Raw genomic sequence first — 23,371 nt, 5'->3', positions numbered from 1 at the left:
ATAGTTTACTCCTGTGTCCTGAAAACTAGGATCAGAGTAGGGGGAGGGGTGTTTGCTGAAATAATACTTTCATGTCCTTGAAGGAGGATCCACTCTGTGATCCAGGCAGAAGAGGTGGCTTCAGCCTTTTAGTCCTGAATCATCTATCATTCTGTAAGTCACTGCTGCACAGTGCTGGCACACAAATACTTGTTGATTGAATGGCTTTGAGTTTGGCAGGCAGTAAAGGGAATGGTTAGGAAGATTTGACTGGGAGCTGGCCACTGATACCCTGAGAATGGTATTCTGCTACTCTCTCAGCTCTATCTGCAGCCCTCTAGGAGTCCTGCTACAGCTTGTGCTGTGGCTGCATTCCTAGCCATGGCCAACAGGTGGCAGTGCTGCCTGTGCCATGAGACAGCTCAAGGATTCCCCCCCACCCCACAAAGCAGGGCAGGCTTCAGTGGAATGCCCTCACTCTGGGTTAATGTGTCCTATTAGAGAGCATATGGCCCCCAGGGAGTGGATAACCAGTCATCAAGGACCTACTGAGTCCAAGGCAGGGAAAGGGGTGAAGAGATATAAAGGAATCAGCTTCCCCAAAGCTGAGCATTTAAGACAGTGCCCTCAACCTTAATCCTCTTGCAAGCTTGCTTCTTTCCCAGACCATCAGCCATCACTGGGACAGCTCCACCTCAGAAGAGAGGCCATATACACTGCCTGTGATATCATGTTCTACGATCTGTGTTAAGGCTATCTGGCACCACCAAGCTGCGTATGGGGCCTGTGAAGAGCCTTTGCTGGACTCCAAGAATAGCTTGTCTTCCATGCTTGTGCTGGAGCAGGAGCTACCAACCATATATACCCAGATCTGCAATATTCCTTGTTAGGATCTATGAACAGGTACAGGTATCTTAAGGCAGGAGATATGGGAATATGAGAGGTGGGGCCAGGCTGTGAGAATGTCAAGGAGTTTGAAGTTATTGGGGACACTGGGCCCTTGACTTAGCAAAGTCCATTTTTCGAACAGGTGTAGTGGTACAGGGCTGTAATCCCAGCTGCTCAGGAGATGAAGGAAGGACAATCAAAGGTTTAAGAACAGCCTGGACAAGATACTGTCTCAAAAACAAAACAAAGTGGGCTGGGGATATAGCCTAGTGGCAAGAGTGCCTGCCTCGGATACACGAGGCCCTAGGTTCGATTCCCCAGCACCACATATACAGAAAACGGCCAGAAGCGGCGCTGTGGCTCAAGTGGCAGAGTGCTAGCCTTGAGCGGGAAGAAGCCAGGGACAGTGCTCAGGCCCTGAGTCCAAGGCCCAGGACTGGCCAAAAAAAAAAAAAAAAAAAAAAAAAAAAGTGGCAGAGTACTTGCCTATACTATAGCACACACACATATACACGGCATTGGGCTCCATCTAAAGGACTGAAAACAACAATCTGTATGGTATGACTTACCTGAAGTTTTGAGTACCAGGCATCCCCAGCTGCCTCACTGGCTATAGGGAGCATGCCCCATCTTCAGTGTTGGCAGCCTGGTGGCAGTTCCCTGACTTGACAGTCCATCTTGATTACACTATTGGACACTAGGGGACTAAAGACAGAGACCTGGGCTTGTTTTTGCTCAAGGTGGTAGCTGCTCCTATCCTGCGTTAGGGTATAGGGCTTGCATCCCCTGTACCCCAAGCTCTGACCTCTTCTGTGATTAATGAGCTGACTATTCTGCATCGATAAGGAATTAACCTAGAGCCCCTACCCATCAATAGTCAGGAGCCCAGAGTCCCTTGTCCCCACCCCCATCCCTGCTGGAATGCTCTAGGGCTAGGCAGGCCAACCCTGTTATAGCTTCACACACCTATAGCTAAGTCCTTTCCTCCATCCAGCTGCCCAGAATTAACCCTTAACAGCCTCAGTCCACCCACGTTCCCATCAGCCCTTTCTCTCCACATACACACTGACAACAGCTGTTTATACTGGTTTAATCCATGTCAAATGTAGTTTACAAAGGGGAAGGACAAGTACCTTTGTATAGAATATACAGACACAGCATCACACCATGGGGCCCACAGGAGGGGCAGAGAGACAACACTTTCCCCTGGGAACACAGCTCTACTCCCAGGAATGGTTCTCAGCAGAAGGCTGGGCAGCTGGGTGCCCTCAGCCAGCACCAGCCTCAGCCTCAGCTCGGGTCCCATTTCCTGCCCCACCATCAGCTCCTTATAAAGAGCCCCAAGAGCTAAGACTAAGGAGAGGATCACATCCCTTGGGGCATATACCCCATGTCTGGGAGAGAAATATACACCACTGAACACCGAGCACATGGAGAGGGAAGGGATGCCACAGGAGAGGGAGAGGCAGGTACCCCAAGACGTGGATGGGCCGAGCCCCCAGCCAGCCCCGAATGGGGTGCTGCCTCCAGGTTTCTTAAAAAAAGAAGAAAATCATACAACCAAAGGGGAGGGGTGGAGGGCGAAGGAGTTGTCCCATTTATACACAACATTGTAAACATACACGGTCTATATTACATGTGCTTCAGTCTGGTGTTTGCCTGTCTGTTATCTGTCAGTCTGGGGGCTGGGGATCGAGCCTTGACTCACTAGGCCCCATCCCCACCTCCCTGCCCACCCTAGAAACAGAGACTGGACAGGTATGGTCCCCAAGCTTGGTGGGAGCCAATAGGCAGGACTGCTCCCCTCTGGCTCCAGAGTCCTATACGTGTGTATGTGTGTGTGCGCGCGAGTGTATATGTGCATGTATGTACAAGGGGAACGCGTGTGCAAGTATATACAAGGGGAGAGGGTCACTGTCACAGAGGCCAGGGCAGGTGGGATTGCTCAAGGCAAGGCCTGCCTGGGTGGCTGGTTCACAAGTAGATCCTCCGCAGATCTCCGGGCGCTGTGATGGTGTTGCACTGTGGACAGAGCTTCTTGGCACCCTGCAGGGACAACGCAGGGGGTGGGGTGGGGGGGTGGTTAGCCACAACATGCTGCATGCTTGTGCACAGGAGCACCTGGGCCTGCAGCCACGTCTGTATCATGTATGCGCTGGGACCTTGGTCCTCTATCAGCCAGACTGGGGATGCTTAGGCAGCCTCTGAGCAGGCAGGCATACTCCTGTGTTGGGGGGACGCCAGGATCAAACCGCCTGGCCAGCCCCGCAGCAGGAGCCCCGGTAATGAGAACAAGGCTGGGTCCAGCTGTGGCTGCCGCGGCCCTAACGAGATTACACGCGGCCTTTGATCAGGACACAGAGCCCACGTCCGGGCCTTTTATTGCTGTCTCCGGGCGACATTTTAATGGCTGCTCCAGAGCGAAGAACAGGGGCAGGAGCAGAAGGAGCTTAGTAATGGGAGGGGGAGGGGCAGAGGCCCTGGTCCTGCTTACCCACCACTAGCCTCCTTCTGATCGGAGGCTCTCACCAATACATGGGATGCAGCAGGTCTTCTGGGGGTAGGAGCAAGGGGAAGGGAGAATGCTAGGAACCTAGAGAGGGGAGAGTTTAATAAATCTGTGGTGGGAGTGGGGGGCAGACATAGTGAATGTGGAGGGTAAATATCCTGGCTCTGACTGTTCTATGCACTTGCTGTCCCTGGCCTCCCCGAAGCAGGCACAAGCACGGGTGTAATTGGACATGTGGACAGTGCCCCAAACCCCCACCCACTCCCCAGTCTCCATGCCGCCTCACCAGGGTCCGCAGCCAGCACTCCTCGCAGTGCACATGCCAACACTGGATCGACGTTAGTGGCATCGAGTACGAGTCCTAGGGAGGGGGTGGGCAGAGAAGGGGTCCATGAAGTAGGTCCTGAGAGACCCTCTCTAGCTCCCCAGGGGGCCTCAAGGCCTGACCAAGAGCACTCCCACTTCCCTCCTACTCACCATGCAGATGAGGCATTTGTATCGGTCTCCCCGAGATAGCTGACGTTCAAGCTCCCTGACCCGAGCCTTCAGGGCCTCAAATGTGGTTACTGCTGAATCTTCAGTGATTCTGTAGAGAGGAGGCACAGTAGGGAGCAGGGTGGCGCACCCCCAATCTCAACTTCCCTAATTCCAGAATCACATACACAAATGTCCCCTAGATAGCACCACCGTGCCTTCCCCAAGGGCCCAGAGCTTCAGCAGCCCCACATTCTAGAACTCTTCCTCCATCTCCACCTGATGAGTTTCTAAAACATACCTGAGAACCATTCTCAACTCCTACTCCACAATCCCTTGACTCCTCAAATCTCTTCTACCTTTCCCACTGCCAATTAGGCCCTCATAGTTTTTTTCTATGAATCACCCCCCTCATCTCCATCCTATTTGCCCAGTAACTAGAAATTACATTCTTTTGGTTTTTTTTTTTTGTTTTTTTGGCCAGTCCTAGGCCGTGAACTCAGGGCCTGAGCACTGTCCCTGGCTTCTTTTTTGCTCAAGGCTAGCACTCTGCCACTTGAGCCACAGCGCCACTTCTGGCCATTTTCTGTATATGTGGTGCTGAGGAATCAAACCCAGGGCCTCATGTATATGAAGCAAGCACTCTTGCCACTAGGCAATATCCCCAGCCCTAGAAATTACATTCTGAAAGCAAAACTTTGTCATCTTCCAACACTTCAAGGTCTGAGTAAAGTGCTACTAAACTCTTTTTGGGCCCAGACCCTGCCATGCTATGGTCCATCACACAAACTTACTACCCTTTACTACCTGCTCCCTCAGCCTCGCTGATCTTCCCATGCTCTCAACTCATTTTATCACCCATCACCTCTAGGAAACTTCCTGCAACCCTCTCAGGCAGCACCACCACTAGAGGCTCTGAACTCCATCCAACCCAGCAGTCCTACTGCAAAGGTGTTGGGTCTCAAGATCTAGACTCAGTTGCCTGAGGCTAGATACTCATTAGTCCAGTATATTATGGATGGAGGCTCCACTTTGGGCACATGAGCATGAGTAAACACTTGCTGAATGAAAAGCTAGTACAACCTCTAGGGAAAGGAAGACATGGGGACTGACTACATCCTTCACATGCTGCTTATTTCTTCCTATGCCTTTGATGCCCTGATAGTCCTTAGCCTAAGCCCAGCATTACAGGGTCCCTACAACTTTTCCAAGATTTGACAGCACCAATGAATAGGGACCAGCTAGAGTAATTCCAATGATCCTTCTCCTAAAACAAATTAACAGCAAGGATGCTTGTAGGACAGAAATGTTAACACTGGGATGGGACTTGGGGAATGAGATGCTACAATTAAAATTACAGGAACTTATTAAGAATTTACTAAATGCCAGGGATTACACTGAAGGTTTGGTAACTTTCTTTCTTTTGAGGGAAGTACTGGAGTTTGGACCCAGGCCTTGCATTCACTTGGCTAGCTTGGTCAGCTGGTACTCTGCCACTTGAGCCATGGCTCCAGCCCTGCTCTTTGCTGGCTATTTTGAAGATGGAATTTCAAGGACTTTTTCACTGGGCTGGCTTTGAATCTTGATCCTCAGATCTCAGCCTCTTGAATAGCTAGGATTACAAGCACGAGCCACTGGCACCCAGTTATTATTATTTTTTTCGGCCAGTCCTGGGCCTTGGACTCAGGGCCTGAGCACTATCCCTGGCTTCTTCCAGCTCAAGGCTAGCACTCTGCCACCTGAGCCACAGCGCCCCTTCTGGCTGTTTTCCATATATGTGGTGCTGGGGAATCGAACCCAGGGCTTCATGTATGGGAGGCAAGCACTCTACCACTAGGCCAGATTCCCAGCTCACTATTAATAATATCTTATTCATCCTTTACAGACTTGAGAAAATTCTAACATTTCCACTTTATGTATGAAAAAAATCTAAAACAGAAAAATTAAGTAGCCTGCCCAAGGTTTGCCTAAATTTGGGAAGATGGGATTTCAATCCTATTCTGTGATCAACTGGTAACTAACCACCACTCCATACCAGCTGTGAGCTGGATCTTCAGGCCAAGGAAAAGAAGAAACAAAGGCCAAAACCCCCCAACCCCCAGTTAGGCAGATGGTGCTAAAGTGAGAAAGACCTGCCTGACAGGCTTTAAATGCCACACTCTGAATTGAAGTTAATCTCAAGGGCAATGGGGAGTTGTTAAGGTGTTGGAAGAAGGTGTGACAGAATAGCTATGGTTTCAAAGGTACATTCAACCAGGAAGCAAAGAGTTGGCTGAAATGGGTCTGGAGGCCACATGGCACAGACAATAATTAGGAGTATAGTGCAGTTCTGCCAATCAGCTCAGAAAGGTAGCCACTGGATGCAAAGTAGTCAAGAGGGATATGGGAAGGGTAGTGGTAACATCTGCCCTTAAAATTTTGAGGAAGGACCTTACTATGTATATGTAGTCTAGGTTGGCCTTGAACTACCCAATGTGACCTGAAATAACCTTCCTAAGTTTCTGGAGTGCTGGGATTATAGGCACCTAGTTGTAATAGTAACATTTAATGTACTACAACAAACTTTACTCTCTGGCTTTTTTCTTTTAGGGGGTCAGAAGCAACACAGAATGTGACTCCCTACTGGCTACACCCCAGGGAGTACTCTAGGTTCACCATCCTATGGGTCCATAACTCTCTTTGCATTGTTTCTTCGGGAATGCTGAGAAGGAAATCTGTTTCTAGTTCCTTTTAGTACTGAGATTCCCTGGAGTTCCCAGTCTTCTAGCTCTGGGAAGCCTCATGATCCTCCTCTTCATCACAGGTACCTACGTCTGGCCCCTTCACTGGCATTTTTGCTCAGTCTCATATGTACCATCCCCACCTGAAATGTAGGTAAATACTCAACAAGAATGGGGATCTATGCTCTCTTCTTCTCTAAAGACCAGGTTGCAAATTTCAGATGGAGAAATAAAGGCCTGCTCCTTTCCAAGAATTCTAAGGCCGCATTAAGGGCCAGGACACGTTCCTTAGGCCACCTATTCTGAAATGTTCATTATGTACCACCTCTGACTTTGGTGAAATACCCAATTGTCCAGCTACTTCTGAAACTCTCCACCGCACAGGGTGGCCAGACTCTGAAGGAAGGCCCATTCTTCTGCCTTTCCCCTTCACTGGGATTTGAAATGAACTTAGGGTAGAAACCCATACTCCATGGACTAGGAAGACAGAGAAGCATGGGGACTGAAGGCTCCAATCTTGGCAGATCCAGACTTAATATAGATCTCTATGTGCAGGAGTCAGCCAGTCCTCAACTTATCCCAGACAGCACCACCCACTGGAGCCTGTGCTCACACAGGTGGGACAGAATGGTGACTTTCCCCAGCCTTGGAGGGTAGTATCTCCATGGATGGTCACTGGCTCTGGCCCCCACCTCCCCCTCGGGCGCCATTCCTGATTAATGATCTTGTCTTTCTGATTTATGAGCAGCCCCTCCAGACGAGGGTGGGCGCCCCTTACAGCCCCGCCCGCCCTGCTCAGCTGGAGTAGGAGAGAATTATTAAATAAACATCCATACGTCATCCCCCCCTCCCAAGCTGGTTGCACCGAACCCGTACGGCCTGCTCTGGCGCTGACACGGAGCAGCTGCGGTGATTCATGGGCAGCCGGGCCCTGCGCCGCGGCCCATACATCATGCCAGCAGCACTCGCGGCCCCGGCCGAGATAAACTGATCAACCACAACGGGCTGGAATGAATTTATGACAACACAAAATGGAGGGAAACAAATGGGAGGTGACCCTGGGCCACCGACCCAGCCCTGCACTGGCCTGCAATCCACTCTCCTAGCAGGAGGCAAGATGGAGCACTGGTCCTAGAATGAAGAGGCTGCCTTTTACCCCCAGGCAACCTAGCCTCCAGTTGGAGGGAGTGGGTAGGTTCAGGGTGCTAAGCAATGGCCAATGGTAACAGCTCCAGGCAGCCTCGACTGGACAATGCCACTTTTTGGGACCAGAACTGGCCTTGCTTGCACTTCTGAAAAAGCAGTATGATGTCTAGCTGGTAGCAAACCCTGTACCTTCTACAGGTGCAGGCCAGGAGCTCCCTAGTCCTGGGTAAAATACCAATGGGGCCCCTGTTACCCTGCCACAGAACCCTAACCAAAAATTCCTAGCAGAAGTGATGAGACCCAATGCTCCTGCCTAAAACCCACTGCGAATACCACCCGGGACAAGAAAAATGAAACCAATTTAGCTCCCGATTAAGAAACAGAAACTGGAGATGAATCAAGTGCGCCGGCTGGGCTGGGCGGCCATACATCACATTCCCTGGGCAGAGGCCGCCTCAGCGGGCAGGCAGGCAAACTGCTCCTCCCTCCACCAAGGCTCCCAGGGCAGTGGCCCAGTGATCAATTCAGAGTACGCTTAGCACCAGCTGGGCTCCACTGCAGGCTGTGTGCCCAGGGCAGCAGGACTGAGCTGCACTCAGAAGGCCAGAAGGCCTGGCAATAGGCCTTCCTGCTAGTAAAGTGCTCCCTGCTACACTTACTTCTCGATGTCGCTGTTCTTACAGGTCTTCTGCATAGCTTCCTGCTTGCTGCTTTCCCCATTGCTGGTGGATGGCATCTCTGTGGGGACAGACGGGGTACATAGGTGAGGGCTGGGCTTGAGTCAGTCACCAGCATCTAGGGATGCCCTCTCCCCCCATCACTTCTGACTTAGGTCAGACTTACCGTCACTGGCCCACTTGGAGAACTCTGGTGTGATGCGGGTGCTGGGAGGCCCACCACTAGAGAGGAAGGAGAAAGAACATGTGAGGGCGGAAGTCAGGCAGGACAGCCCTGACAGTGGTTCCTGGGTTGAGGTCAGCTTCTGGGTTTCCTTATCCCTCCAATCCCATCCACCCATGCTTGTGCCCACAACTTGCTTTAGGACTGCACCCCGGAGTGCCTCTCTCTCCTTGGCTTCACCAGGTTCCTCGCCTGTGCAGGGGATGACATCCGCCTCTGTGTATCTGACATGGTGGTCAAGGACAATAGATCCTAGCTTGTGTGCAGTACGGCCATGAGGGCTGAATCTTCCCTTAGTGAAAGCTGAGACTGGCCCAAGTGTCAGTGCCAGAGGTGCTACCTACTTCTGGTTCTCCCTGGCCTACCCAACCAGCCCCATCTTGTCCCACAGGGCCCCAAGGATACTGTGGCTTCCCATACTCCAGTGTGTCATCCCCATCCACATCCAAGTCAGCATCACTGTCCGGGTTCTCTTTGCCGCTGCACATGACGAAGCCAGAGCCTGTGGGAAGCAGGGTGTAAGAAGGGCCAGGGACCAAAAATATGAGACCACGGGTGCTCTTTCTGCTACTGTAGGGCCAAATAAGGCCCAGATAGAAACTTGGGCTTGGGATATATAGAAGCAGATACTTTATTGCTCCTGACTCTGACATTGCAGTCCCTTCTTTCTGTGTAACTGTTCCTTTTGGTCACTGCATGCTGCTTTAAGGTAGTCTCTGTTTGGACACTAGGCCAGGTTCGTAGGAGATACCACTCCTATGTACTCGTCTTCCAGGTCCATGAAGAGCAGGCAGACAAATCAGCTCCCGAAGAGGTCACCCCCTACCAGACCTGGGTCTCCTGATGTCCCACTGTCTAGTCTGATAAGTCAGTCAAAGAGAACAGGCTGGTCAGGCCAATCAGAGCCACAGAGTGGGACCCCCAGCCAGCATTCTGATTTTGGCCGCCAGGTCCTTGCCAGCAAAAATACCAGGCAGCTGTTCAAATATTTGGTGTCTGAAGCGCCTGACATTAATTATTCATCTCTGCCTCGTGCGGCCCAGATTCCTGGACAAGTGTAGTTATAAGGGGATTAGGGAGAAAGAGAAAAGGGAGGACAGGCATGCACACCTGCTTCTCAAAGCAGTCCATGAAAGCAACCAAGCTGGCTGGGCAGGCCAAAGGCCAGAGAAGTCGGCTGATACCTCCTTTTCCTTGGGAAGATAGGCAGACTCTTGGTTAAATAAGGAGTGTGCTACTGAGGCTACACCAGGGTAGCTCACCTGCCAGGTGATCGATCTCTGACTCCCAGGACAACTCTGATAGTCCACAGTCAGGTACTACAGAGCTGCCCCTAACCTCTGCTTTTTCCCAGTGGGTCTCCTACTTATCCAGCATCTGATCAGCAAAGAAACTCTTAAGAACATCTAGAAGTGTAGGGCTCTGCCCAAAGATCTCAACTCAAATATCTTCTTGTCCATTCTTAGTACTCTTGGGTCCTTATACACTAATTAGGGTAAGTCTAGAAAGCCTCTTGTCTTATTGATTCATTCTGCTTACTATGAGTTGTGACCCTTCTTTTTCTTGTTCCCAAACCCCTAACACTCCCCACTATATCCACAGTCAACTACACTCCTCAGTTAGATCCGTAAAGATCTTCCTGTATCTGTTACTCTGTACCCTCTCTTTTCTCACTTCAATACAGAGGCCTATGCATATGGACATAGAGACTGATTATTGTGCTCTAGACACACCGTTCTTGAGACCTTTGTCAATGATATTCACCCCATCTGGGATGTTCACCTTTCTAGTGCTGAAAAAGTACCTTCATCTCTTTTTTTTTTGTTATTTATTTATTTATTTTTTTGCCAGTCCTGGGCCTTGGACTCAGGGCCTGAGCACCGTCCCTGGCTTCTTCCCGCTCAAGGCTAGCACTCTGCCACCTGAGCCACAGCGCCCCTTCTGGCCGTTTTCCATATATGTGGTGCTGGGGAATCGAACCAAGAGCTTCATGTGTAGGAGGCAAGCACTCTTGCCACGAGGCCATATTCCCAGCCCCACCTTCATCTCTTTTATCCCCCTCCAGTCTCTGGTCTTGAGTCCACCCATCCCAGAGGAAGCAACAGGGATAGAAAAGGGAATGAATGCTGCCTAAGCTCCACTCTTCCTGACAGTCCTCATTTACCCTCTACCCAGAGGCCCCAATACACTTGAGGCAGCAGGGAGGTCAGCAGCAGGGCCATTAAGCTGAGAAAACACCAAGTTACAGCTCTGTCTCCTGTTCACAGCCAGGTGTCCTGACAAGCAATTCCTACCTTGTGGGTGAGTGGCACCTCTATAAACCCTCTGACAGTTTGGGAGACAAACTCTGCCATCAATCAGAATGTAGCTATCAGGTTCATTTACAGCCTGTACCCTCCAAGCCCTGCCATCCGTCCTTTCTCAAGTACTCAGCTCAGAGCCAGCCTCTGTTCAACTGTCTGCCCTGCCCAGTGGGTGAGCAAAAAGGAAGCAGAGAATCCTGGCACCATTCCTGAGTCCAGTATGACTCTCTCTTGACAAAGCAGAGTAAGTGACAGCCAAAGCTTCCTGGAAGTTCCAATATGTAAAGTAGCCCTATGGCCTGAAGTCCTGCCCTCTTCCCTCTGCAGTCTCACTGCATACTCGTTTACACCAGGAATCAGACTCCAGTGGGACCTATCTACTGTGTCTACTATATCCCATACACTCTTTGTCCCACGCTATTGAGCCTCCTACTTCTTGTCTACACAACCAATGCTTTTTTTTTTTTTTTTGGCCAGTCCTGGACCTTGAACTCAGGGCCTGAGCACTGTCCCTGGCTTCCTTTTGCTCAAGGCTAGCACTCTGCCACTTGAGCCACAGCGCCACTTTTGGCCATTTTCTGTATATGTGGTGCTGGGGAATCGAACCCAGGGCCTCATGTATACGAGGCAAGCTCTCTTGCCACTAGGCCATATCCCCAGCCCCAACAAATGCTTTTTTGGCAGATATGACTCAGATCAACTTATGATGCCTTCTGCCATTAACTTGTAGTGACTATGCAGAGTAGCTACTATATAAATGCTTGCTGAAGGAATGATTTCTTACATCTAACATTCTTTTGATCTTTGTGTTGAGAATAGACTTTCAGGATCTGGTTCCTATTTTCCAGGTACTGTGTGGTGGATATACATGTTTCTTCCTTGTGTCTACCCAAGCTTTTTTTTTGGTACTGGGGCACTGTCCCTTAGCTTTTTTCATTTAAGGCTGTACTCTAAGCACTTGAGGCACAACTCCATTTCCAGCATTTTGCTGGCTAATTGGAGGTAAGTACCTCATGGAGTTTCCTGAATGGGCTAGCTATGAACTGCAATCCTAAGATCTCAGCCTGCGTAGCTAGGATTATAGGCATGAGCCACTGGCACCCAGTTCTACCCAAACTCTCATGTAACTCCAAAATCACATGTACCTCATTGTATTATCTCTCACCAGCTGGAAAGCTGCAAGAGTCTCAAGCCTGCTTCATTGCTTGTTCTTAGCATCATCCAGTAGAGCTGGCCAGACCCTCAGCAGTTGCCTCACTAAACATCCCAATCATACTGGTTAAATACTGGAAACATTTCTCAGTGAGGGCCTGGGAACCCCACACCATGAGAGAGGCCAGGACTGGTAGGCTAGTGGCTTACAGAAACCTATCAGGATATAGCCTTCCCTACCAGGCTCCATCTCCCAGCTGGGCAACAACCTTCTGTTCCTCTGACAAGGGAGATGAGAGAGAGAACAAGCATGACATATCTTGTCTGCCAGGGAAACGGCCTCTCTGCCTCTGGTCCGAGCAGTCTACTTTGATCCTGACCCCATCCACCAGCAAAGACAGATGTTGGGAAGCTCTCCCTACAGGTGTTTGGACCAGGCTGCCACCACCAATTTCACTCTGGTGCTTGCCCCAGCCTGCTCCAACCTCCTTCCCAGCACATTAAACTTTATTTTCTTAATGAAATGTCACTTGCTGACTTCTGGCAGAATCATAATAAAAAGAAACGGCCATAAAGCCATTTTATGCAGACAGAGCCCCTGCCAGCTTGCCTCCCCCCTCCCTCGCTTCGAGGAAGGCTCCACAGTCATTTTATGTTCTCAGCTGCTGGAATATCCCAAGCCAGTACTCAGAGGCAAGATGGCACAGATAGCTCCTTTCCAAGTCTCTGGCTCCTCTTCCATGTAGCTCTGGGAGTAACAGGCAAGCTGCCACTCCTGCTGCTGCTGTCCTGGGAAGAACTCAGTTCCATGGATCTCCAAGATGATCCAGTGTATCCCTCAGTCACAAAGGTGGCCTCTTGCTATGGTTCTGCCCCAGATGAAAATGACACAAAAGTCTGGGCTCTCGAAGGCAAACTGAATCTGAAGGTCAACTCTGCCCAGCAAAGTGAGTTGCCCAAGCCTGGATATGCAGAAAATCCCTTTCCTTCTAGTAAATACTTGACAACACAATGGGAGAGGATGAAGTTCAGGAATGATATGTAAATCTAAATGTTATGAAAATTACCCTTCTCCAATAAACTCATTTCTTCCTGGGTCACTGAGATGGGGAAAAAAAGATCAGTGTTAATTTAATCAATTGATCACATGATTGATTGGGAAACTGGAGAAGCTGGTTGACTGGGGGTAGTAATGCCCTAGAACCTGAAACCACAAAAAAGGAGCCATCGATTTCCTCACCTGCTGCTCCCAACCAAACCAGAGCCCAGGGAGAAAGTCTTGAGGCCTTCCAGAGCCCAATGCTCAGAAACAGGGAGGGCAGGGGCAGCAGCTTCCGGGGAGTTTTACACTGGAATTAGTTACAGATGCAGTTACGGTGTCTTGTGTAAACGCCATCGATTGGGGAGCTGACAGTCTGGGGAGCTGCGATGCGGGACAATCAATCGGCCTGCAGTGTCACCTGCCACCTCGCTGAACAGTTGACAATGCAATTATCCAGTGTGGAGGCAGGGAGTTGGCGTGTGTCAAACGCACTTAGCCACTTTCCGGGCCTCCTCGATAACGCGTTTCACTGCCTCACGTCAGGAGAGACGCACAGAGACAGACGCCGTTTAAAACCATTGATACTTGCTCCTTCTGCCTGCACTCCCTCTGTCCCAGCTTAACAATTGTGTTCCAAAAGGCGATTAAGTCCTGTCTATTGCCACAGGGGACAGAAGAGGTCTTGCTCCTTGCCATCGCTTCTCACCCCTCCTACCAGACAACATTCATAACTAAAGGTGGTAGGGAGTTAAAGCAGCCGACCTCTCCATTCCAAGGCTACCTCTTGCCGTGTCTTGTTCCAACACCTATCACTGACAGGACCACATAGCAGAGCTGTGCCCAGGATCATTTAAACACCTGGAGCTTCCATCTTTTGGGAACCAGCATGCTAAAGGAACAGTGGGGCCAAGGCCTGTATTTTTGGCCTCCCAACACTTCTTAGCCTGGCTGGGGATATGGCCTAGTGGCAAGAGTGCTTTGCCTTGTATACATGAAACTCTGGGTTCGATTCCCCAGCACCACATATATAGAAAATGGCCAGAAGTGGCGCTGTGGCTCAAGTGGCAGAGTGCTAGCCTTGAGCAAAAAGAAGCCAGGGAGGGTGCTCAGGCCCTGAGTCCAAGCCCCAGGACTGGCCAAAAAAAAAAGGAAAACACTTCTTAGCCTTTTGCCCCATAATCTGGTGCTAGTTTTGATAAACTTCAAAAGAGCTGTGACAAAGCTATCCTCTTATTCTCTCCATGACTCTTTCTTCCAGGCTGCTTAGAACTAGCATAAAGCTAAGACAGGAACTTGAGAAGCTGCAGTCCCTAGACCAGGATATGGCAGGGCAGAAACCTTCACAACTAAATGTCTCAGTAGGCTTTCTTCCTACTTTACCTGTTTGCTTCATAGGACTTCATGTTAGATACCAACAATGCATCCCCCCTAAGGCTCAAAGAGCTACAGATACTTGCCACTTCCAGTGTAGCTTCCTATCAGTTATTTGAAATGAATCTTCCCATGTCTTATATCCCTTCCACATGTGATGAGTTTGGGGTTCCCCAAATCCAGCCATGTGAACTCTCACAGGCAAAGCCCATGGGTGACTACCACAGGTCTCTTCTGCAGAAACTAGCACATTGAGAAATAAGGCATACTATGTCTCAGTAGTCACAGATCTTTTTTGACTAGAGGTATGGGCAAGTTCATCATAAGTGCTTTTCTGTGGCCAATTTCTGGAACGGCCTGGAAAGGCCTCTGCTCTGCGCAGGTTTGGTAGGGTACTCCAGAGGAACACCTAAGTGCCTATCTCTTTTGAGTGAAGTACCAGGATTTGTGTGCTGCTGCTATGCAAATGGCACTAGCAGGTAATTAAGAAACCTCAGGTTTTGAGTGGACAATTGGCACAAGACACATAGCTTCAGGATCTCTCCTAGAACTATGAAAGTCAGCATGTTTCCTCAAACAAACAATTTGGGCTGGGAATGTGGCCTAGTGGCACAGTGCTTGCCTAGAATGCATGAAGCCCTGGGTTCAATTCCTCAGTACCACATAAACAGAAAAAGGCGGAAGTGGAGCTGTGGCTCAAGTAGTAGAGTGCTAGCTTTGAGCAAAAAGAAGCTTAGGGACAGTGCTCAGACCTTGAGTTAAAGGATGGACCTTGAGTCCATCCAGGACTGGCCAAAAAATAAATACAATCTAACCAGGCACCAGTGGCTTATGCCTGTCATCGTAGCTACTTAGGAGGTATGTATCTGAGAATCAGGGTTCCAAACCAGCCCAGGCAGTAAAATCAGTGAGGCTCTTATCTCCAACTAACCACCAGAAAACTAGAAGTGGCACTGAGGCTCAGTGGTAGAGTGCTAGCCTTGAGTGAAAAAGCTCAAGGACAGCACCTAGGCCCTGAGTTCAAGCCCCACAATTGACAAAAAAAAAAAAGAAAGAAAAGATTTATATCTATGCAGGGCACTGGTGGCTCATGTCTATAGTCCTAGCTACTTAGGAGGTTGAGATCTGAGGATTGTGGTTCGAAGCCAGCTTGGACAGGAAAGTCCATGAGACCCTTATCTCCAACTAACCACCAAAAGCCAGAAGTAGAGTGGTGGCTCAAGTGGCAGAGTGCCAGCCTTGAGCAACAAAAGCTCAGGGACAGTGCCCATGCCCTGAGTTCAAGCCCCAGGACTGGGAAAAAAAAAAACCCCAAACACCTATTTTTGCTTGGACCTACTGATGTTTTCCAGCTGTTTATTTTCCCTAAAGTACCAATTTCAAGCACTTCCAGTTCCAAGATATCTAGGCCTCCTCCTACTCAGTAACCACAGGTCCCTGTCCCAAAGGCTAATTCCCTTGCCAAGTGTCTCCATCAAAATGCTTACTTATCCTCTGCCTCCCACAGCAGATTACATTCAAGGCAACAGATCTGACCCATCAGACCAGCTCCTAGGGGGCCAGGTGGAAAGCATTGCTGAGGATGATGAGGGAGTCCTAGTTTGGGAGGAGGTACAGGTGATGATCGGACAGAGGAACTTATCTGCAATTCTTCAATTCTTTCATATCTAACAAGGACAGCAATCTCTGTTCTGTCAGCACGCACAGAAGGCTTAAATGGGCCTTACTGCTTGCCTGCTCATCCTGCCTCTGCCTTCCTTTCTCTGAAGTCGGCTGGGCAGCTTCTTCAGCTGGCGTTATCACTCCCTCTAACCGGTCTTGGCAGGCAATCTAATTCCTCCTGAAAAGGTCACCGCCATTTTAACTGCCTTTCAATCACATTAAGCACGCGCTGCCCGGCTTGCGGCCTGGCCCGCCCGGCGGGCGATCAATGCGCTGCACTGACACCAGCCCTCCTGGCGGGGCCACACCCAACCCCCCAAGAGTTGAGGCCTAGTGGTCCTGGCCAGGAAGGGTAGGTTGACAGATGGTCAGCTTTTGCAGGCAGGGTTTTGGGGGCAGAGGCAGTCAGGATCAGCCAAGGCCTCCCTTTGATAGCCCCCCCTACTGAGGAGGCTCAGCCTCCTCCGCTCCACTGAGCCCGCTCTCTGCTTCGTGGCCCCCGCTGATCTCGCTGTAAAACAGCCTTTCAAGTCAGCCTGTCTTTTGACTGCACTAAGCTGTTTAAGAGGCGGCAGCAGCTTCTATCAGGAAAGCTGGAGCAATTCTCTGCAGATAAAGGCACCTCCAGCCTTGTTCCCTCTTCAAGTCTCACTCTCATTCCGCTCTCCAAATCGCTCAAAGAAAAGCCCCTTTGAACTCTCCTCAGGAATTCTTGAAAGAAACAACCTCACAGTGTAAACACTCAGGGAAAACTGATACCCGCCCAGGGCCTAAGAGCCCCTCACATGGCTCTGCCAGCCCATCCCAGCACTGGGAAAGACTCAGCCAAATCAGCAGCTCTGCATAGCCTGACCATTCCCAAGTCCTGTCAGGTGCCCAGAAGCCATCAGGTCCAGTTCTGTGCCAAGAAAACGTATTACGTTGCCACAGCAGTGAAAGACGTGAATAGATGCAGCTGCCAACAAAGCTAGGCAGAGCAGCATTCTGGAACTGACCTGCTGAGACGGCCACCACACACCCGTGTGCATGATTCCTGGGCTCTGGGGCTCTGCTGTTTACTCTTTCAAGGCCTAAGATATGCTAGAACTCCAGCACAGGCATGAAAACAGTGTGATGGCAACTGACACTGTCTAGCTCAGGTGCAAGGAAATGGTTTAACCTTTCTGACTTATGTTTTGGCTTGTCATAAGACCCATGGGACATTTGAGAGAAGCCTAAAGGTACAAGACCCCATCTGGACTCAGCCCCTTTACCTAGTCTGGCTCCCCAGAGACCAGTCCTAGGCATGGCCCAGGTGGTCTGGCCCCAAGGAAGCAAGACTCCCCCCCCCCCCTTAGCAGCTGCTGTGATTCCCCAAGGACCATATACAGTGTTATTCCCAAGGGTGTTACCAGCAAACAGGAGGCAGATGGGAAGCAGGCTGGCTCCCTTAATGACCCCAAGCTGCAGTGCCAGCTGTGTATGTAGAAAGAAAGAGGAAGGGGCTGGAGGGCCAGGAGGCAAACAGCTACTTCTTTCTCTTGCCAGGGCAGGGGAGTTTGACAAGAGGACACTGACCCTATGCACTCAACTAATTCTGCTATCTCATCAGGAGGGGGCAACCATGCCCTACCAAGGAGCTGAGAGAGCCCTGGAGATGGGCAGGGCCCTGCGAAAACTCCTTTGCAGCAATTGGGGAGAATCCAGGGAACAGGGAGCAGCTGGGCCCAGGCTCCTCTTGCTTCAGGGCAGAGGGCGCCCAGGGAGAAAGGATGGGATCAGAGCTAAAATTAGATTCACCAATGAAGCTCATGGGAGGTCAAATTTTGCCATAACTCACTCTCTCCTTTGTAACTGATTTTCCTGACATAGGACTAAGGAGGAGGAGGAGGAGGAGGAGGAGGAAAATCCAATGTGTTTGCCTGGAAGCCCTCAGGGCCCCCAATGCTGGAGGTGTACAGCAGGTTGCTGGATTCTCATTTATCAGCCTTAAGAGGGATGGAGTGATAAATGCATAACCGTCCCTTTAATATTTTATGCAGGTGCTAACGCGGCTTGGCTGTCACCTTCAATGTATCACCCGAGGCTGAGAGCCCCCCCTCGTCACTCCTAGCTTGCAGCCTCACAATTCCATTTCCCCACCCAAATACATCCATTTTAATATGCACATCACAGGCAGGCAGCACAGTCACAAAGGAGTCCCACCACCAGCCGTTCCCACGTGGCAGAACAAATGACCAGTCACTAGCAGTGGCCTTGTGGCTTCCACTGGATGGAGATACCACCAAAAGCCTGACCACCAGAGTGCAAATGCCTGTGCGTTAGCTGCTAGTACCTCGAAAGCCACCTTCCAGCAGTGTAGTGGCTCGTATCCGCTTCTGCCCACACCATTCATACTCCTCAAAGCGATTGTTGTTTTCATGCTCAATGTCCACGGCATCATCCTCGGCCATACAGGAGCCTTCCCTCTGTGAAGAGCAGAGAAGAACCATGTAGGGCCCAGACCATCCCTACTTGCTCCCTAGAGCCTCCAAGGAAAGCACAGCCCCAGTCCTTGCTGTACATGTATGCCAGCTGGGCCCCTGGCTATCCGGTTGTTTGAAGTAAAACCAACCTAGAGGATAAAGAGCTGTGCCCCTTCCCAATAATTTTCCATAGGAACCCAAGGAGGGAGGGAGTAACAGCAAAGGAAGAGGGCAAAGAGCACAGGGAAAGGCTGAGAGCACATGGAGACCCCAAGAGCCCAAAGATTTAGGAGCAGTCAGCAGCTAGTGTCAGGGGAAGGTGGGAGGAGGAAGGTGGTGGCAAGAGCCCCTCTACCTTAGAAAGGCAATGCTCCACATGCCTACTCATCTCCTGCTCCGATCCTGCCAGGGGGCGGTTGCACAGGGGACATACCTGCCCTTCATCTTGCTTCCTCCGTTTCATTTTCCCAATCCGAGCTGCATAGAGAAATGGAAAACAAAGCACAGAATAAGCAGACGGTCACTGTAGCTTTGTGGCTTAGTCCCAGTGGAGCTAACACACCATGACCTGCTGCTAGCCATTAGCCCTTTTATTAAGTGCCTGATACGGTCCTCATTTTGCAGTGTCTCTTAGTCCTTTGGTGACTGGGAATGGCCCAGAACATCTGGGAGACTGGTGCTGGGCCAGGGAGTATGGACATCATGTGGCTTTTTGGCCACACCTGGCTCAAGCTCAACCCATTTTTTCCCTATCTGTAGTACTCAATGAGTCCAACAGGCAGAGACACTTCATACTGCTGTTATCTCCCCAGAAGATCAAGACCCAAAATTCCTCTAGGGGCTGGATTGGTCAGCTGTTTACTCAGTTAAAACCACTTTGGGTCTAGGGGCCAAAGGCCCTAAGGTATGGTCCCTAGCATCCCACCTAGGATCACCACTAGAGGCATTTCTCTGATGTGCACTGGCTCCATTTTAGAGGAAAGGAGACTGAGGGCTCAGTCATAAAGGTATAGAGGATCTAGGTCAGACCCTGGCCAGCTGGGTCAGAAGGTCCAAGGTACCTGAAGAGGGTGGACCTTATTATGCATACCCAAACCTGTCCTATCAGTTCTAATCAGTGCAGAGGGGCTTGGCTGGCCCCAAAGGCAGAGGATCGCCTGCCATGCTGTCCTGCAGGAGGTTCAGTTCCAAAGTGCACACTGCAAGCCCTCAGCACTGCTAATTAATGCTGAGAGATGCAATCATTTCTAATTAGCTCACTAATCCTTCTCTACAGCCTTCCTGTCAGTGAAGCCGGAAGGGGTCAAAACAAGGGACTCTTCCTTCTATCCCTCCCAGGATGCAATAGCAAGATCAAAGATGGCTACTCTGAGACCACACTGATGGAGAGGATGGGAGTATGCCAAGAAGGGAAACGTTTTCTACTGAAGGGCTGTGAAGAACTTTCTTATGGATGTTGACCTTGATTAGAAGTTCATGAATGCAGCAGAGAGGAACAGAGATGAGATGACAGTTGCTATGTTAAAATTTAGAGGTTCTACTGTATCTCAGGCTCAGAGCCTGGTACTTTACACAGGAGGCTGACTTAGGTCTATATCCTGAAGCTAAGGTTGCATTTCTACATTTTAACAGAAAAAAAAAAAAGCTTAAAGCCATCAAGGTACTTGTCCAAGTACTAACAAGTGGCAAAGATAGGAAACCAGGCCTGACTCCATTGCTCTCCTGTACCCCAGGGTCCTTCCTCCAATTAAGCAGCACGAGCAAGATAGATCCCAATGTGTGTACTAGGGCTCCAGGCCTCTGCTGGTTATAGGTCTGAGGCAGGGAGCTTTTCCAGCTACAGAGCAGAGTGGCCCTACCAAGACCCAAACAAAATGGAAAGCCGCCAGAACTGAGTATAGAATTAGAGAAATCTTGGTCTGTAGCCCAGATAATCTCTCCAATCTTCTGTTTCCACTACAGAAACGTGACTATGTTCTGGGGCCACGTGGCTTAGGCTGATCTAACTCTTGGAATCCCAGGTCCAAGCAGCCTTGACACTCCAGAGCCAGAGCTGGGATAAAGAAGGGATATAAGATACCAGAAATGCAAGAGCCCTCAGAGTTCTAGAAGCATAGTATGGTGTAGTGTACCAACACAAAGGACCCTCACCTGCCTAGAATACACCTAGTGTATTCCTAGGTAAAAAGGGGCTGATGATAGAGTCAATAAGGAATCAATGACTGAATTAAAAAAAAAAAAAAAGAATCTTGGGACTTGTGGATGTTCTTTGTCCAGGGCATCCAGGCCAACAAAAAGCTAGGCCCAGAAAGCCACCTGGTGGGTTGTGTTTCATCTGGACACTCTCAGGTAATAGGTATTTTTTCCCCCTTTGCCATTCTTTTTTTTTAAAACATCCTTGCAGTTTGGCAAGAAGTTTTATTCTCTACTGAAGGCTACCTAGAAGCTGGAAGAAACAAAGAACTTGCCAAAGAGGTAGTATGGCACAGTTGGAGAAGCACAAGCTTTGGAAGTAAATTTCAGTTCAATCATGGCCTAACTACATCCCAGCTGTGTGATTTTAAATAACTTTCACCTCTCAGATCCTTAGTTTCCCTATTTGCAGAACGTGTGTAACGTCTTTCTTTCAGAAGTGTGATAGAGTGGTGCTTAACATAGTGCCAGCTCTCCCTTTTTCCAGGTTGGGGCTGAGCCTGGCAACAGCAACCAAATGGTTAGACATAGGATCTTGACGTACTACGTTCTCATTCATTTACCAGCTGGCCCAGAGATCCTTAGCCCCTTTAAACCAACCCCCATAAACACCACACCAGCACAAAAAGACAGGACCATTCAATTGTGCTCAGCAAACAGGAATGCTCCAGAGGTTTGAATCCAGAAGGGGGGCCGTCAGGTAGTGCATATATGGGCTGCTTTCAGAGAAGGCCTCTAAGAGCTGTCGAGCCCACGCTGATCACCTTTGTGAAATGTGGGCCGACTGATAACTCAAAGAGCCCTCGGATGAGTTAGTTCCTGTTGCCGTGGGAACTCCAGATCTCACTGCATTGTCAAGTCGCAGCAGAGAGGCTGTATTCACACTACTGGGCACTGATTAAAAACTAGAAGAAAAACATTCTCAGCGCCCCGCCGGCTTGTATAGTGAGGTCCCAGCAGTTAGCAAATTCAAAGCTGAGCTCCCGACTGGAATTGTGTAGCTTGTTCCTCATTCTCCGACACTTATTGCCCCCCAGGGTTCTTCAGGGCCTTTAGAGAGGCTTTCAGCAAGAGCTGGGAACCATAACCTCCATTAGACAGACGGGGAAACTGAGGGCGGTAGCCTTGGTTTGCACATACTCAGATGCTGTGACTGTAAAGGCACCAGTGGGCCCCACGGTGGAAGAGACCCAGGCTAGGCGAGGACGGCGGGCAGTGCGGGAGGAGGCCGGGGGTGGGGCGGAGGGAGGGGCCGGACCAGACTCACCATTCAGCCGGGTCTGCCGGTTGGCTCGCACTCGCAGGAAGGTCTGGGAGAAAATCCCCGGCACATGCAAAGTGGGGGGGGGGGGGAGGAGAGGGGGAGAGAGAGAGAAAAGAGCGTCAGGTGCGGCCTGGAGTCCGGGTCCCCGGCCTCATCACCCGACCCCTGCCCAAGCGCGCCCCGCCCCAAACAGCCCGTAAACAAACCTACTTCCTCCCTCCCGCCGGTGCCCCTGCTCCGCCGGCCGCTCCGGGCCCTCGGCATAGCCGCCGGGACTGCTTTAATAGGACCCCGTGGCCGCCGCGCGGTGCCGCCCCAGCCCCGGCCTCCAGCTCTCTGGACCCCGCGGCCGCCCAGCCGGCGAGGGCGGCGATGCGGGCGGATTCCCCCCGGCTGCCCGGCGGTGGCGGCACCTCAGCTCCCAGCAGCGGCGGCGGCCATGTTGGCCCTGGTCACGTGATCCGTCGCCGTCGCGCGCTGGGGGTGAAAGTTCACCATGGGTTGAGGGGGGTTGGCCGGACTGGGACTAGGAAGCCGCCCCTTGCGCTCCAGCCAACTGGCTGGGGCTGCCCCCGGGGTCCCTCCTACCGCCCCTAAACTCTGCCCGCCCCGGCCTGAGCGGCTGCGGGGACCTTGCCTCCGCCCCAGGCCCCTCCCTTTGCGGGACTCCTTCCGGCCGGGCCTGGCGGGGCCTCGGCTTCCCGCTCGGCCGTCGGGTGGCAGCGGCTCCGAGCGGCCGCGCTTTGCTTGGGGACCTGGAGTCGGAATTTCCGTCTTCCTCTGGCCAACCCACCTTCGCCGACTTGGCCCTCAGCCCACCGCAGCCCTCTTCAGAGGATTCCCAACATTTCTGTCCGGCGGATACTCCTGGACCTCTCACAGGCATTGCATACCCCTTCCGACCAACATCGACTTCAGCATGCCCCACACAGGTGCCTGCCTTCTGGGTTCCCAGCTCACAGAGGGAAGCTGGCATCTGCTCAGGTGTTGCCCCACCGGTAACTTCAGAAGTGGCCCTTGACCCTTCCCTTTCATTTATCCTTCACACTCATCCCTCTAAATCCGGGGAATCTGCCTTTAAAGATCTTACTTTTTCTCATTTCCATCTCTTCTATTCAACTCTTCAGGCCTAACGGAAAAATGGTGTACATACATGCCTATCCTTGTTATAGCTTGTATACTTTTTATTGGTGGGCTTACCACTCCTGGGTGAGACCATGTATGAATCATTTGGGTGAACAGAGCCCACCATGCTCCTGGTATTGGTAAAGACGCCCTTCAGTGTTTCTTCCTTGGCTATGCTTACGAGTGCTCTAGTTCTTAA

General features: G+C 50.9%; 1 protein-coding gene across 6 annotated transcripts; it reads right to left on the bottom strand.

Moving 5' to 3' along the window:
- Positions 1-1,943: 1,943 nt before the first annotated feature.
- On the bottom strand, positions 1,944-22,519 carry LOC125355056 (E3 ubiquitin-protein ligase RNF220). 6 transcript variants are annotated; one of them, XM_048351142.1, is made up of 11 exons: positions 22,258-22,519; positions 22,051-22,093; positions 18,946-19,067; positions 18,461-18,593; positions 9,022-9,118; positions 8,754-8,840; positions 8,560-8,615; positions 8,376-8,454; positions 3,854-3,962; positions 3,663-3,737; positions 1,944-2,913 (listed from the first exon to the last, which is right to left on the bottom strand). In XM_048351142.1, the coding sequence occupies exons 1-11, from the start codon at positions 22,309-22,311 to the stop codon at positions 2,842-2,844; spliced, it is 927 nt and encodes a 308-aa protein (XP_048207099.1). In that variant the 5' UTR covers positions 22,312-22,519; the 3' UTR covers positions 1,944-2,841. The 6 variants fall into 6 exon arrangements, with proteins under 6 accessions (XP_048207099.1, XP_048207100.1, XP_048207101.1 ...); XM_048351143.1 differs by having other exon boundaries at positions 19,024-19,067; positions 22,258-22,518; XM_048351144.1 differs by having other exon boundaries at positions 22,254-22,517.
- Positions 22,520-23,371: the final 852 nt, after the last annotated feature.

The sequence above is a fragment of the Perognathus longimembris genome, chromosome 7 (genome assembly GCF_023159225.1).
Source record: "Perognathus longimembris pacificus isolate PPM17 chromosome 7, ASM2315922v1, whole genome shotgun sequence".
Taxonomy (NCBI): domain Eukaryota; kingdom Metazoa; phylum Chordata; class Mammalia; order Rodentia; family Heteromyidae; genus Perognathus; species Perognathus longimembris.
This window is presented reverse-complemented; position numbering and strand designations above follow the sequence as displayed.